At 44.7% G+C, this 13,879-nt stretch overlaps 1 protein-coding gene across 11 annotated transcripts in view; it reads left to right on the forward strand.

Moving 5' to 3' along the window:
- ktn1 (kinectin 1) overlaps positions 1 to 13,879 on the forward strand; it is a 51,135-nt gene that overhangs the window by 20,769 nt on the left and 16,487 nt on the right. For 8 of the 11 annotated variants that reach the window (XM_061895291.1, XM_061895290.1, XM_061895297.1 and 5 more), the window contains 16 exons: positions 7,350 to 8,074; positions 8,855 to 9,004; positions 9,673 to 9,774; positions 9,838 to 9,983; positions 10,067 to 10,171; positions 11,086 to 11,226; positions 11,503 to 11,609; positions 11,792 to 11,936; positions 12,441 to 12,537; positions 12,629 to 12,813; positions 12,921 to 13,010; positions 13,096 to 13,133; positions 13,221 to 13,311; positions 13,388 to 13,456; positions 13,533 to 13,570; positions 13,660 to 13,750. In XM_061895291.1, coding sequence (XP_061751275.1) covers positions 7,351 to 8,074; positions 8,855 to 9,004; positions 9,673 to 9,774; positions 9,838 to 9,983; positions 10,067 to 10,171; positions 11,086 to 11,226; positions 11,503 to 11,609; positions 11,792 to 11,936; positions 12,441 to 12,537; positions 12,629 to 12,813; positions 12,921 to 13,010; positions 13,096 to 13,133; positions 13,221 to 13,311; positions 13,388 to 13,456; positions 13,533 to 13,570; positions 13,660 to 13,750 — 2,319 coding nt within the window. In that variant the 5' untranslated portion in view covers position 7,350. The remainder of the gene's footprint in view (positions 1 to 7,349; positions 8,075 to 8,854; positions 9,005 to 9,672; positions 9,775 to 9,837; positions 9,984 to 10,066; positions 10,172 to 11,085; positions 11,227 to 11,502; positions 11,610 to 11,791; positions 11,937 to 12,440; positions 12,538 to 12,628; positions 12,814 to 12,920; positions 13,011 to 13,095; positions 13,134 to 13,220; positions 13,312 to 13,387; positions 13,457 to 13,532; positions 13,571 to 13,659; positions 13,751 to 13,879) is intronic. The other 3 variants (XM_061895295.1, XM_061895301.1, XM_061895296.1) reach the window with 1 other exon arrangement.

Here is a 13,879-nt window from a genome sequence, read left to right on the forward strand (position 1 = left end):
TCACATGCCCTCCCCGGACAGAGAGGTAGCTACATGGTAATATCAGCAGCGATGCTAACGGTGTGGTGTGGGTGGTAATACGAGAGAGAGAAGGTGCGAATCTGGTAACAAATGGAAGAAGAATTAATTCCTAAAAAAAAAAGTACGGGATCCATCATTTCAAGATTCAACATTGTTTATTGTCATATGCACAGTTAAACAGACAGTTTGCCGTACAATGAAATCTTACTTTGCTAGCCCACCCTTCAACAAGTCGCACGGTACTTCACTAAAAATAAAAGGTATATACAAGGCACAGTAAGTAACATAACATTATTGCACATTCTGATTGACAGTCAACAGTATAAATATGGAGGTGACCTTGGGTCACAGCAGCAGTTAGTGTCTTTAGTGATAAAATGTGAAAGGTGTCTACAGTGATGGTTCACAGTTCGGGGGTGGTCAAGGTAGCTGTCTTTTGTCCAAAAAGACAAAAGTAAAGATGGGGGTGTGGCAGCTAACATTCACAAGTTAGCGTTCACAAGCCTGATGGCCTGTGGGTAGAAACTGTTTGTCAGTCTCGTAGTCCTGGATTTCAGGCTCCTGTATCGTCTGCCTGATGGTAGGAGGCTGAAGAGACGGTGCTGGGGGTGTCTACTGTCCTTTATGATGTTGTGAGCTCTCCTGGTGGCCCTGGTATAGTACATGTCCTGTAGTGAGGGGCAGGATGCTCCTGATATGTACTGAGCAGTTTTAATCACTCGCTGGAGTGCCTTTCTGTACTTAGCAGTGCAGTTTCCATACCAGACCGTGATTGAGCTGGTAAGGACACTCTCAACCGTACTTCTATAGAAGTTGCTGAGAATTTTGGGTGGCATACCAAATTTTCTTAGCCTTCTTAGGAAGTACAGTCGCTGCTGGGCTTTCTTTATTGTTTGTTGGGTGTTGTGATCCCAGGTGAGGTCCTCGCTGATGTGGGTCCTGAGGAATTTAAAGGTTTTCACCCTGTCCACCTTTGTCCACCCTATGTACAAAGGTGTGTACTGTGCACTCCTTCTCCGTGGGTCAATAATCATCTCCTTGGTCTTGTCTGTGTTCAAGGAGAGATTATTATCCTGCCACCAGTTACGCTACCTCCCTTCTGTACGCTGCCTCAGCTCCCCCAGTGATCAGTCCGACGACCGTAGTATCATCTGCAAACTTGATGATACTGGTGTTGTTCTGGGAGGCCGTACAGTCGTGTGTGAAGAGGGTGTACAGTAGGGGGCTCAGCACGCAGCCTTGGGGGGTCCCTATGCTTAGAACCTTTGTGCCTGATGTCTGGTTGCCGATTCTAACTGACTGGGGCCGGTTTGTGAGAAAGTTCAGGACCCAGTCACAGAGAGTTGGTGTTGGACCAACAGTGAGGAGTTTAACAGTGAGTTTGTGTGGGATGACCGTGTTAAAAGCAGAGCTGTAGTCGATGAATAATAGCCTGGCATAGGTGTCCTTGCCCTCTTAAGTGGGTGAGGGTAGTGTTGTGTCGTTCGAACGAACGAATGAATCTTTTGAGTGAACGTACTAAACCGAATCACTTTATGAACTGATTCGTTCCTTTCTCAGTTCAGTTGAGCTCCGCCCTGACCATGCCGGTATGAGTGGAACTGGCGCGAATCACGTGAATCACGTTTGCAAACGTACTGACACATAGAACTGACTGTGTCGCTGCGTGATTCACGTGAATCAAGTTCGCGAACGTACTGACAGAGAACTGACTGTGTCGCGGAGGTTGACGTCACATAGAAGATCTCGTTCAGTCACTGTGTGCGTCGTTTATTGGGTGCTGAGGGCTTGTGTCGTTCGCGAACTGACACACACCGAGATGTGCCGCTGGGGAAGGTGTTACTGACTGCCTCATTTTTTTATTCAATTTTTTATATTGTGTTTATTATATACCGCTTTTAGAGTGATCGTATTTGTTTTAAAAAATATATATAACCCACATTGGATGTGATATAAAAGGAAGAGTGATTTTTATTACATTAATACGTGTATGTTTTGTTAGAAACATTACATGTTAAAATAATAAAATTTAGTGGAAGAGGGTCCAATCCCTCTCGAGAGAAGTGGTTCCAGAGCCCTTGCTGTGCGTCGAAGTGAGTCCGACTATATCCAGCCGGAATTTCTCGACTTCGCGCACTAGCTCAGGCTCTTTCCCCCCCAGTGACGTGACGTTCCACGTCCCAAGAGCTAGCTTCTGTAGCCGAGGATCGGACCGCCAAGTGCCCTGCCTTCGGCTGCCGCCCAGCTCACAGTGCACCCCACCTCTATGGCCCCTGCTATGGGTGGTGAGCCCATTGGAGGGTTGACCCACGTTGCCTCTTCGGGCTGTGCCCGGCCGGGCCCCATGGGAACAGGCCCGGCCACCAGGCGCTCGCCATCGTGCCCCACCTCCGGGCCTGGCTCCAGAGGGGGGGCCCCGGTGACCCGCGTCCGGGCGAGGGAAATCTGGGTCCATGTTTTTTCTTCTTCATAAAGGTCTTCGAGCTGCTCTTTGCCGTTGCCGGCAGTGAGAGGCGACGGGCTGGGGTGGCAATTCTTGTTTCCCCCCGGCTCAAAGCCTGTACGTTGGAGTTCAACCCGGTGGATGAAAGGGTAGCCTCCCTCCGCCTTCGGGTGGGGGGATGGGTCCTGACTGTTGTTTGCGCTTATGCACCAAGCAGCAGTTCAGAGTACCCACCCTTTTTGGGAGCATTCGAGGGAGTACTGGAAAGTGCTCCCCCGGGTGATTCCCTTGTCCTACTGGGGGACTTCAACGCTCACGTTGGCAACAACAGTGAAACCTGGAGAGGCGTGATTGGGAAGAATGGCCACCCGGATCTGAACCCGAGTGGTGTTTTTTGTTAATGGACTTTTGTGCTCGTCACAGTTTGTCCATAACAAACACCATGTTCAAACATAAGGGTGTCCATATGTGCACTTGGCACCAGGACACCCTAGGCCGCAGTTCCATGATCGACTTTGTAGTTGTGTCATCGGATTTGCGGCCTTATGTTTTGGACACTCGGGTGAAGAGAGGGGCGGAGCTTTCTACCGATCAGCACCTGGTGGTGAGTTGGCTGCGATGGTGGGGGAGGATGCCGGACAGACCTGGGAGGCCCAAACGCATTGTGAGGGTCTGCTGAGAACGTCTGGCAGAGTCTCCTGTCAGACAAAGTTTCAATTCCCACCTCCGGAAGAACTTTGAACATGTCACGAGGGAGGTGTTGGACATTGAGTCCGAGTGGACCATGTTCCGCACCTCTATTGTCGAGGCGGCAGATCGGAGCTGTGGCCGCAAGGTAGTTGGTGCCTGTCGGGGCGGCAATCCTAAAACCCCTTGGTGGACACCAGCGGTGAGGGATGCCGTCAAGCTGAAGAAGGAGTCCTATCGGGTCTTTTTGGCTCATAGGACTCCGGAGGCAGTGGACAGGTACCGACAGGCCAAGCGTTGTGCAGCTTCAGCGGTCGCGGAGGCAAAAACTCGGACATGGGAGGAGTTCGGGGAAGCCATGGAAAACGACTTCCGGACGGCTTCGAAGCGATTCTGGACCACCGTCCGCCGCCTCAGGAAGGGGCAGCAGTGCACTATCAACACCGTGTATGGTGCGGGTGGTGTTCTGCTGACCTCAACTGCGGATGTTGTGGATAGGTGGAAGGAATACTTCGAAGACCTCCTCAATCCCCCCAACACGTCTTCCTATGAGGAAGCAGTGCCTGGGGAATCTGTGGTGGACTCTCCTATTTCTGGGGCTGAGGTTGCTGAGGTAGTTAAAAAGCTCCTCGGTGGCAAGGCCCCAGGGGTGGACGAGACCCGCCCGGAGTTCCTTAAGGCTCTGGATGCTGTGGGGCTGTCTTGGTTGACAAGACTTTGCAGCATCGCGTGGACATCGGGGGCGGTACCTCTGGATTGGCAGACCGGGGTGGTGGTTCCTCTCTTTAAGAAGGGGGACCGGAGGGTGTGTTCCAACTATCGTGGGATCACACTCCTCAGCCTTCCCGGTAAGGTTTATTCAGGTGTACTGGAGAGGAGGCTACGTCGGATAATCGAACCTCGGATTCAGGAGGAACAGTGTGGTTTTCTTCCTGGTCGTGGAACTGTGGACCAGCTCTATACTCTCGGCAGGGTTCTTGAGGGTGCATGGGAGTTTGCCCAACCAGTCTACATGTGCTTTGTGGACTTGGAGAAGGCATTCGACCGTGTCCCTCGGGAAGTCCTGTGGGGAGTGCTCAGAGAGTATGGGGTATCGGACTGTCTTATTGTGGCGGTCCGTTCCCTGTACGATCAGTGCCAGAGCCTGGTCCGCATTGCCGGCAGTAAGTCGAACACATTTCCAGTGAGGGTTGGACTCCGCCAAGGCTGTCCTTTGTCACCGATTCTGTTCATAACTTTTATGGACAGAATTTCTAGGCGCAGTCAAGGCGTTGAGGGGTTCCGGTTTGGTAACCGCAGGGTTAGGACTCTGCTTTTCGCAGATGATGTGGTCCTGATGGCTTCATCTGACCAGGATCTTCAGCTCTCGCTGGATCGGTTCGGAGCCGAGTGTGAAGCGACCGGAATGAGAATCAGCACCTCCAAGTCCGAGTCCATGGTTCTCGCCCGGAAAAGGGTGGAATGCCATCTCCGGGTTGGGGAGGAGACCCTTCCCCAAGTGGAGGAGTTCAAGTACCTAGGAGTCTTGTTCACGAGTGAGTGAAGAGTGGATCGGGAGTTCGACAGGCGGATCGGTGCGGCGTCTTCAGTAATGCGGACGTTGTACCGATCCGTTGTGGTGAAGAAGGAGCTGAGCCGGAAGGCAAAGCTCTCAATTTACCGGTCGATCTACGTTCCCATCCTCACCTATGGTCATGAGCTTTGGGTCATGACCGAAAGGATAAGATCACGAGTACAAGCGGCCGAAATGAGTTTCCTCCGCCGTGTGGCGGGGCTCTCCCTTAGAGATAGGGTGAGAAGCTCTGCCATCCGGAAGGAGCTCAAAGTAAAGCCGCTGCTCTTTCACATCGAGAGGAGCCAGATGAGGTGGTTCGGGCATCTGGTCAGGATGCCACCCGAACGCCTCCCTAGGGAGGTGTTTAGGGCACGTCCAACCGGTAGGAGGCCACGGGGAAGACCCAGGACACGTTGGGAAGACTATGTCTCCCGGCTGGCCTGGGAACGCCTCGGGATCCCCCGGGAAGAGCTAGACGAAGTGGCTGGGGAGAGGGAAGTCTGGGTTTCCCTGCTTAGGCTGTTGCCCCCGCGACCCGACCTCGGATAAGCGGAAGATGATGGATGGAATAATAAAATTTAATGTGAAAAAAGAAAACTTCTAACACATTTTAGAATCGTTTTTTCTATCTTGTCAAATCCACTATGAATTGTTAAAATAAATGTAATGTGATAATGTAGAAAATAATTGCATTTCAAACACATTTAAGAATATATTTCAATTTTGTCATCTAGTCAAATGTTAAAATGTAAAAATAATACCATTTGTAAATTTGTATGTAATTTTTACCACTTAAAAAAACTTTTTTTTTTTTTATTTTGTTTTCAGATCCATTTTAAAATGTCATGGACACCTCATGGAGAGGACACAAAAAATAGAAAAAGGAAAAAAAAGAAAATATTTGTAGCAAATTTTCAAATAAATTATCTTGTCAGATTCACTTTTAAATGTTAAAAAAATCACATCTAATGTAGAAATTAAAAAAAATAAAAAACTGAATTTTCAAACTGGCGCATTGTGTGACTCACTGAACCCTCGACGCAGCCAGCTACTCATCACGGGGGCGGAGGGAGGGACTGAGCGAACGATTCGTTCACCGCGGATTAACGACATGAATCACTCAATGAACAACGCTCTCGCTAACAGGACTTGCGAACATACTGACACAGAGAACTGACTTTGTCGCGGAGGATGACGTCACATAGAGGATCTCGTTCAGTCACTGTTTGTGTGTCGTTCATTGGGTGCTGAGGGCTTGTGTCGTTCGCCAACTGACACACACCGAGATCCGCCGCTGGGGGAAGCTGTTACTGACTGATTCATGATTCACCGACCTGCACACAGAACTGCTGCTGCAGAAGTGATTCGGCGAACGGATCTTTTGAACGAATCAATTTAAGGAACTGATTCTAGTGATTCAGTACAGTCAAAAGAACTGCCGATCCCATCGCTAGGTGACGGTGGTGTGGATGACGGTGTTGACTGCATCTGGCGGTGGTTTGACTTCAAGTGGGAATATGTTGAACGTTTATGCGGCAGAAGCGTTGCTACAAAAAGTAACAGCACTGCTAATTTGTAGCATCATTTGAAAAGTCACCCGCTAAAGAATGAAGAGTGCTTCAAACTGTGCATGTCAACATCCCCGTTCGGTGCCACAGCCACAAAATGCCAAAGCAACTATTTCCACATATACACCGTAGGACATATACTATTTGATATGCAGCTAATTTTTATGTGACACTTATTGAAATATTTTGTGACATCATGCACAAAAGTGCACTTTATTTGTTTTAAACTATTGCAGTGGCGTTTTTTACAAAAAGTGCAGTTTATTTCAGTGTTGTTTTGATATGTCATCTTAGTGACACCATGCACAAAAGTGCTCTAATGGCTTCTTTTAAAATGTTTGACAATCTTGCACTTTCTGTTTTGAAATGACTTGAATGTTTGTGCCACTGCTTAATAACTGTTTAATAAATACAGTTTTGGTCAATTGACTTACTTGTGAATTCCCTCTCTGCATGAAAGTTTAAAATGAGCATATATTAAAGTATGAACAAGAATGTTTTAATGTAGACACATAGAATCATCATACTGCTGTGATTATATGTATCAAGATTTAATTCAAGGCTAAGGCAAAATATTGCGATATATATCGTGTATCGTGACATGGCCTAAAAATATTAAGATGTTAATAAAAGGCCATATCGCCCAGCCCTACTTCCCAGAACGCGAGTGGCTTCATGCAACAAATCTTGCTTCATAATTTTTTGTTTCTTCCGACTAAATAATATAAATATATAACAAAAGTTTTATCGAACGCATTTTATACTGATATTGATTGTGTCTACCGCAATATATATTGTTTAAGCAGCCAAGCCTTATCATATCCACATTTCAATGTCGTTCCCCACACCAACATACCAACTTCCTCATTATCCACCAATCGGACAAACGTGGTGCATTCACAAATTCTGAATGTCTGCGTTAAACATGAGCAAGTCGTTGCTTGTCTATGTTCTGAGTTCCGTTTTGCTGGTACTATCATGACAATTTGTTGTGGATTTTATTTTATATTGTTTAATTTACCATTTTATTATTGAAGCGTTTAAATTACCAGGCACTTCTCTCCCTTTTATGCAGAATGGCGTTGGATATCTACGACTCTCAGTACCTGCTCATCCTAATCCCTTTACTGGTGGTCGCCCTTCTTTTTATATTCTTCATGCTCTTCACTAAAGAAACATCATACGATGAAGTGCTGGCCCGGCAGAAACGCGACCTTAAGCTGCCTCCATCCAAGCCGGACACCCGCAAGAGGAACGACAAGAAAAGTAAGAGTAAGAAAAAAGAGAGTGCCAGTGTGACTGGTGGAGGGGGCGGCAGCGGTGGTGGAGAGTCAGAAGAGGACCAAGGGGACTTTGAGGTGATTGATGGTGCCCAGAGCTCCATCCTTGATATGGTTGAGGAGCCAGAGCCATTGTCTGCAGCTCCTCCTGATCCCCCAGCATCTTCTCCCAATGTGCCTGTTGCAGCTTCAACAGAGGCTTCTGTTGGTTTGAGGGAAAGAAAGAAGAAGGAGAAAAAGGCAGCAAAGGCTGCCGCCGCTGCTGCCGCTGCTGCCAATGCAGAAGCTGATGCAAACATCGTTGTGGTCGATAAAGCAACATCTCCCCCACCTGAAGAGCAAGAAGTAACCAGCACAAAGGTGGTCAGCCACAAAGCACCGGCACCTATCATTGCCAGCAAGCAACCCAGCCCACCCTCTCCAGAGCTTGAGGTCCAGATTCAGGTGGCCCAAGCTCATACTGTGGGTCAGACCCCCCCACAGGCTTCCAAGAAGAAGAAAAAGCAGAAGTTGGAAGCAGGTTGGTTGCGTATATTGTTCCATAGCGTCTTATTTTTTTTATTGAATGGAATTGGAATCAAAATATTTATGAATGACTGGGACTTGTGATTTAGCTCTTTTAAAGCATTTTTCTGACAAGAAGTACAGGTGAGGGCAATTTTTTGCTTAATGGTTAGGATCAGATTAATTGTGATCAGGGTTGCATTTCCTTTAGTAGTTGTGCAGCAGGATTCACCAGCTACATTTAAATGTATGACACATCATACTAATATTGTCAGCATTTTAAATTGCCACTTTTCGAATTTTTAAGAGAAGGCAGAAAATTTTGCTGACCAATCAGTGCACTCTAGTGTGTCTATTTCCACCCACTACAGACATATCAAAGAATATCGGTATAGCTCGGTAGGTAGAGCGGCCGTGCCAGCAACTTGAGGGTTGTGGGTTCGATCCCCGCTTCTGCCATCTTAGTCACCGCCGTTGTGTCCTTGGGCAAGACACTTTACCCACATGCTCCCAGTGCCACCCACACTGGTTTAAATGTAAAAATTAGATATTGGGTTTCACTATGTAAAGCGCTTTGAGTCACTAGAGAAAATGCGCTATATAAAATACAATTCACTAATTCATCATGTCCACTGACTTTGCAATGTAAAGTGAATCAAACCCTACTGCTTGGTGTTAACTAAGCTTTTGATTGAGCGAGACTGCCAATCATTGCTACCTAATGCTTGGTGCACACGTTAGTAATTTAGTTGAAATTCCGTATGTAATTGTTAACGCTGATTCTGTTATTTTTCAGCGAATGACCAGCTGCAAGAACTCAAAGTCAAGCAAGCTCCCACCCCAGCCAAGAAGGAAGCACCTCTTCTGGCTGAAGTTCTCGACAATGCAGCTCAAAGTTCAACGGCCGGAAAGAAAAAGAATGCCAAGAAGCAGAAAATCGAGCATGGTAGCAAAAATATACAGATAATTTGTCAAATGGTTTTGTGAATAACAAGCTTGTGCAAAATTCAGAATTTGCTGTTTAAATTCAGTTAATTTGAAGAATTTTAATTGAATCGGCACCGCACCACGGAATGTTGAATTGGAATTACAGGAGGTGGAAGGAATTTGATAACAAATCAAGAGATTTTCCTTACAGCATGTTTAACAAAGGTTTTGGCTTAAATACTAAAATTACTTTAAAAAAACTTAAATTAATCAGTAATCGGAGTATTGCAGTTCAGTGGTTTCCTAGTGTACTTCTGCGATTTATTATTTTTCCACCATTTGCTATTATAAAAAGTTATGACACCAAAAAATGTTTTTAATTGTCAATGATAAAACTTTTAGTATAGATAAAAAATATGTGCACATGAGGTTCATAGTAATATATTTCTTAAAAATATGGAAAACAGTCATGATTTACAATACAAATTATTTTTCTGCTATGCACCATAGTTATCAGTGGGTATTTAAATTCTACTTTGTTTGCAACCTCTGTTCAAATGTATGAGATTGAATTGGAATTTGGGAGACCTGGATTCAATTCAGAATTTTGCACAAGCGTGGTAGATGAGTTCTCAAGAATGCGTTCTTCTGAATCTACTAATCAATGTCTCGTCCCCTTCAATCAAGTTGAGGTTGACTCAACAGCTTCTGCCAACCACCAGGCAGCCCACAATAATGATGTACCTTCTAAGGGAAGCGGAAAGAAACCGAAGAATGAGACTGATAAAGGTTAGAGAAGAAAAAACGAAGTTCACAAATTTCTTCTCTGTGAAAACTTCATGATTGTTGAAGTCCGTTGCATTACAGAAAACACAGAGGTGAAGCTAAAGGAGCTGCTTTCAGCTCTGTCCACTATCACACTGTCAGAAGCTGAGGCGGTCAGCTTGATTGCTGTCCTCCGAGAGAAGAGCCCCATTGCTGTGGACGCCTGGCACAAAGTGAGAGACTTTGAAGTGCCAAATGTGAAAATGAACAGGAAGTTTTAAAAGATGTTTTTTTTTATCTTGCCTTTTGCAACAAGTCTGCTGCAAAATCGGATCCGGCTGCTCAGGAACGTGGGCGTCTCCTAACTACTCTTGAAGAGGAGGCCTCCATTGCTAAGGATAAAGTCAAACAACTCAGTCAGGTGCCTTATCTCCATTTTCTTACATAGACCCAGCTAATTATGTAATGTGCAGTATGTTTTTTTTTTTCAATGGGGATTTTCTACATTGTTACTAAATGTGAATCAGATCTGAATCCAACTTTTTTAATGGGGAAATTAATTCAGCCTGCATAAGAATTTTGCACAAACGTGGGCGGCATCGCGTAGTGGGTAGAGCGGCCGGCTAGAAACCTTAGGGTTGCAGGTTCGCTTCCCACCTATTGACATCCAAAAAAATCGCTGCCGTTGTGTCTTTGGGCAGGACATTTCACCCTTTGGCCCCGGTGCCGCTCACACTGGTGAATGAATAATGAATGAATGAATAATAGGTGGTGGTCGGAGGGGCCGTAGGGGCAAACTGGCAGCCACGCTTCCGTCAGTCTACCCAAGGGCAGCTGTGGCTACTGATGTAGCTTACCACCACCAGGTGTGAATGTATGTTGAGCCCCAATTCTCTGTGAGCGCTTTGAGTGTCTAGAAAAGCGCGATATAAATCTTAAGTTATTTATTTATTTATTTAAACGTGGTAGTTGAGTTCTGAAGAATGCGTTCTTTTGAATGTATATAAAGACAATATAACATACAACCATAAACGCGGATGCATGTATAAAATTGCAATATATTTATCTGTACAGTAATGTATTTACATGTGCAAATTATTGCTCTTTTATCCTGCACTACAACAAGCTAATGCAACAATTTTGTTCTTATCTGTACTGTAAAGTTCAAATTTGAATGACAGTAAAAAGAAGTCTAACTCATAAGGTTGAGCATTAATAGGAATAAAATACCTATTCCTCCTAAAAACGCACACACACAAGACAAATCTCATCAACAAACCAAACTATACTGATATAAAAATGTACTCCTTGCTGACTAATTTATTTGTGATCCAGGAGCTCCAAGCTGAGAAGAAAAAGACAGGCCGAGTGGAGGCTGTAATGAGAGAGCAGTGTGCAGCAATGGAGAAAGAATTGGGCCTCATGCAGGCCAAAGCACAAGGAAACTACCAGGAGCTCCAAACCATGCAGATCAAAGTGAGTCTGTCTAGCATTGTTTGAACAATTATGGAGGCAAGAATGCATTCGTTATAGCACCTTAATACACTTGTATAAGCATAAATGCAATCAAACTATTATGGAGTATATGGTTATCTTTCATGTGACAAACTTCTCATTACATGTAGCCATGTTATCTTAATGAAGTGATGTGCATTGTAATATATTTTTAAACTGTCATTTTGTGGCTTCATAGGGACAGTAGTTAAATTGTGGAGTATGTCAAACTGATTGTCTCTGTGTGACCATGTGCAGTTCCAGCAGCTGAGGGAGCAGTTGGAGAGTCAGATCTCTCACCTGCAGCAAGAGAACGGCATTCTGAGAGATGCAGTCAGTTCAGCTTCCAACCAGATGGAGAGCAAGTCAGTGCACCTTCTTACTACTTTCATCACTATATCCATAAATACTCTTACAGCATCATTTACACTGCAGCTTTTTAATTTATTTTACATAGTTTATGCACCATCGGTCGTGGGGGTAAATGGATGGATGGATGGATAGTTCATTGGTGCATGTGCTTTTTGTTTTTTGTGTTGCTTGGCAGGAATTCTGCCGAAATTAACAAACTCCGCTCTGAGTACGCTGCGCTTATGAAAGAGTTGTCGGACAACAACGGTAAGCTGCAGCAGGAAGAGCATCAGAGGAAGTCGTTGGAGGTCAACTACAAGCAAAATGTGTCTCAGCTGGAGGTACGTAGAACCAGATGCACTTTTGTGTTTGTTTTGAAAATGTCCAGGTCCTCTCGGTAATGTGCATAGTTCCCTATAACCTAAACATACCACCTCTTTCATCTAGGGGGGGTGCGATGGGGGGGCTGGGGTAGTTCTAGTCGAAGTCCTGCTGTAGGGTGTGGAGAGGGTTGTTGCCTTTTGTAAGCTGGGAGGCTTTTGTCTGTGTAGTAACACCACCTTCCTCTGTGACACCCAGATTAGCCTTTCCTGTGTTTTCGTTAACCGTGATCTGAATGAACTTAAGTTTTGAGTGGCCATGTTAAGGCTTTCCCAAGAAAGTACAAGTCGTAAAGCTTTTTTCTCATGAACAATCTATCAATAATGTACCACTGTAGGCAAGGATTGTTAATGAGACTAAAGCATTGTAGGATTGATCATTATTGTAAACTGAGGTACAAAAAAATACAATATTTGTACACTTGTATAAATCATGACAAAAAACAATTGTTTACCAATCCCTAGGCCCAGCTACAAGATGCTAAACGACGCTGGGAAGAAATGCAAAACTTCCTCCATAGTGTCAATACAGACCGGGAAAAACTTAAGTCCTCTAAACAAGGTGAAAAAAAATCTCACTTTTAACACTTTCAATCTGTAAAAAGGAGTCAAGACACATACAACAATCCAAGTTGCTTGTGTGTGGGTTACAGAGCTCCATAATCAGCTGATGGCAGTGGAAAGTGAGATGAACAACAAGAATAAGGAGCTTCAGACCCTCCATAGCAGCCTGACTGAAGCCATGGTGTCCAAGGAGAGGCTGGAACAAAGAGTGATAGAACTGCTGGAGGTGTCCCAACATAGTATACCTGACGACTCTTTGCAGGCTCATGCTCAGGTGAGCCACCCAAACGAAAGCTAAGGAAATATTTTTTGTATTGTCTTTGTTCCACCATGTTGATTGCATGTCTTTGAGTTATAGTGATAGTTGATTGTTATTTATAGGACCTCTTGAATGAAAACAAAAGTTTTCAGGCCCAAAACGATTCATTGCAAGCACAAAATGAGAACCTGCAGGCTCAGATCTCTACACAGGTATATGGGTCACGAGTCTACTTTTGCTCGGGTAGCTGTAATTGTGTAAGTAGGCTAATTAGATATTTGTGGTTTCCCCATTTAGGCCAGCCAAATCTCCCATATTGAGGAGCTACAGAAGCTGTGAGATTCTTACTTTATCTGCATTAAAGGTTATATTGTGAGATTTCCGTCAACAGCGGCTTGTTTATTTGTCACCCATATATGCAGATTAGCTGAAAAGGAGTTGCAGAGGAAGAGCCTGGAGGATTCTTTGAATGTTGAAAGGAGCAGTGGAGCCAGCAGAGAAACCAACATGCAGGTGAAACAATTACATTTGAACACTTTTATTAGATTAGTCAAATAATATTTAATATGGGTCTTCGGTATCTTTGCAGGCTCTGCACAACGACAACATGTCAATGAAGGCAGAGATCCAAAATCTGCGGGCACAGATTTCTGATCAGGCATGTACTTAAAATGTCTTTGTAAATCACAAATGTCTCTGTTCCTCTGTTTGATGCACTCTCTTTGCCCGTGCAGACTGCCTCTAAGCATGCTTTGGACCAGATCCAGAGAAGGTGTGTAAATAAAGAAATAGCTGTGGGGGGAAAAAGGTCTAACATCAGTTCATAAATGTTTTGTTTTTTTAAATACGGTCCTTTTTCAGTGTCCAGGAAAAGGAGGAAAACATGAAAACTGTAGAGAGCCTGCTAGAAAAGGGCCTGATTGAAGTGGCCAATAAGGAGGATGAGCTAAAGGTACGTCTTCCTGTTATTTTTTTTTCTTCTTTTCTTTAACCATAGATTCACATTTAACGGATATCAACATCTCTTAAGTGGATCTGTAATTTACTGCTGCTCTGTAATATTTCTTCCTATTTTTATTCA

The sequence above is a fragment of the Nerophis ophidion genome, linkage group LG03 (genome assembly GCF_033978795.1).
Source record: "Nerophis ophidion isolate RoL-2023_Sa linkage group LG03, RoL_Noph_v1.0, whole genome shotgun sequence".
Taxonomy (NCBI): Eukaryota; Metazoa; Chordata; class Actinopteri; order Syngnathiformes; family Syngnathidae; genus Nerophis; species Nerophis ophidion.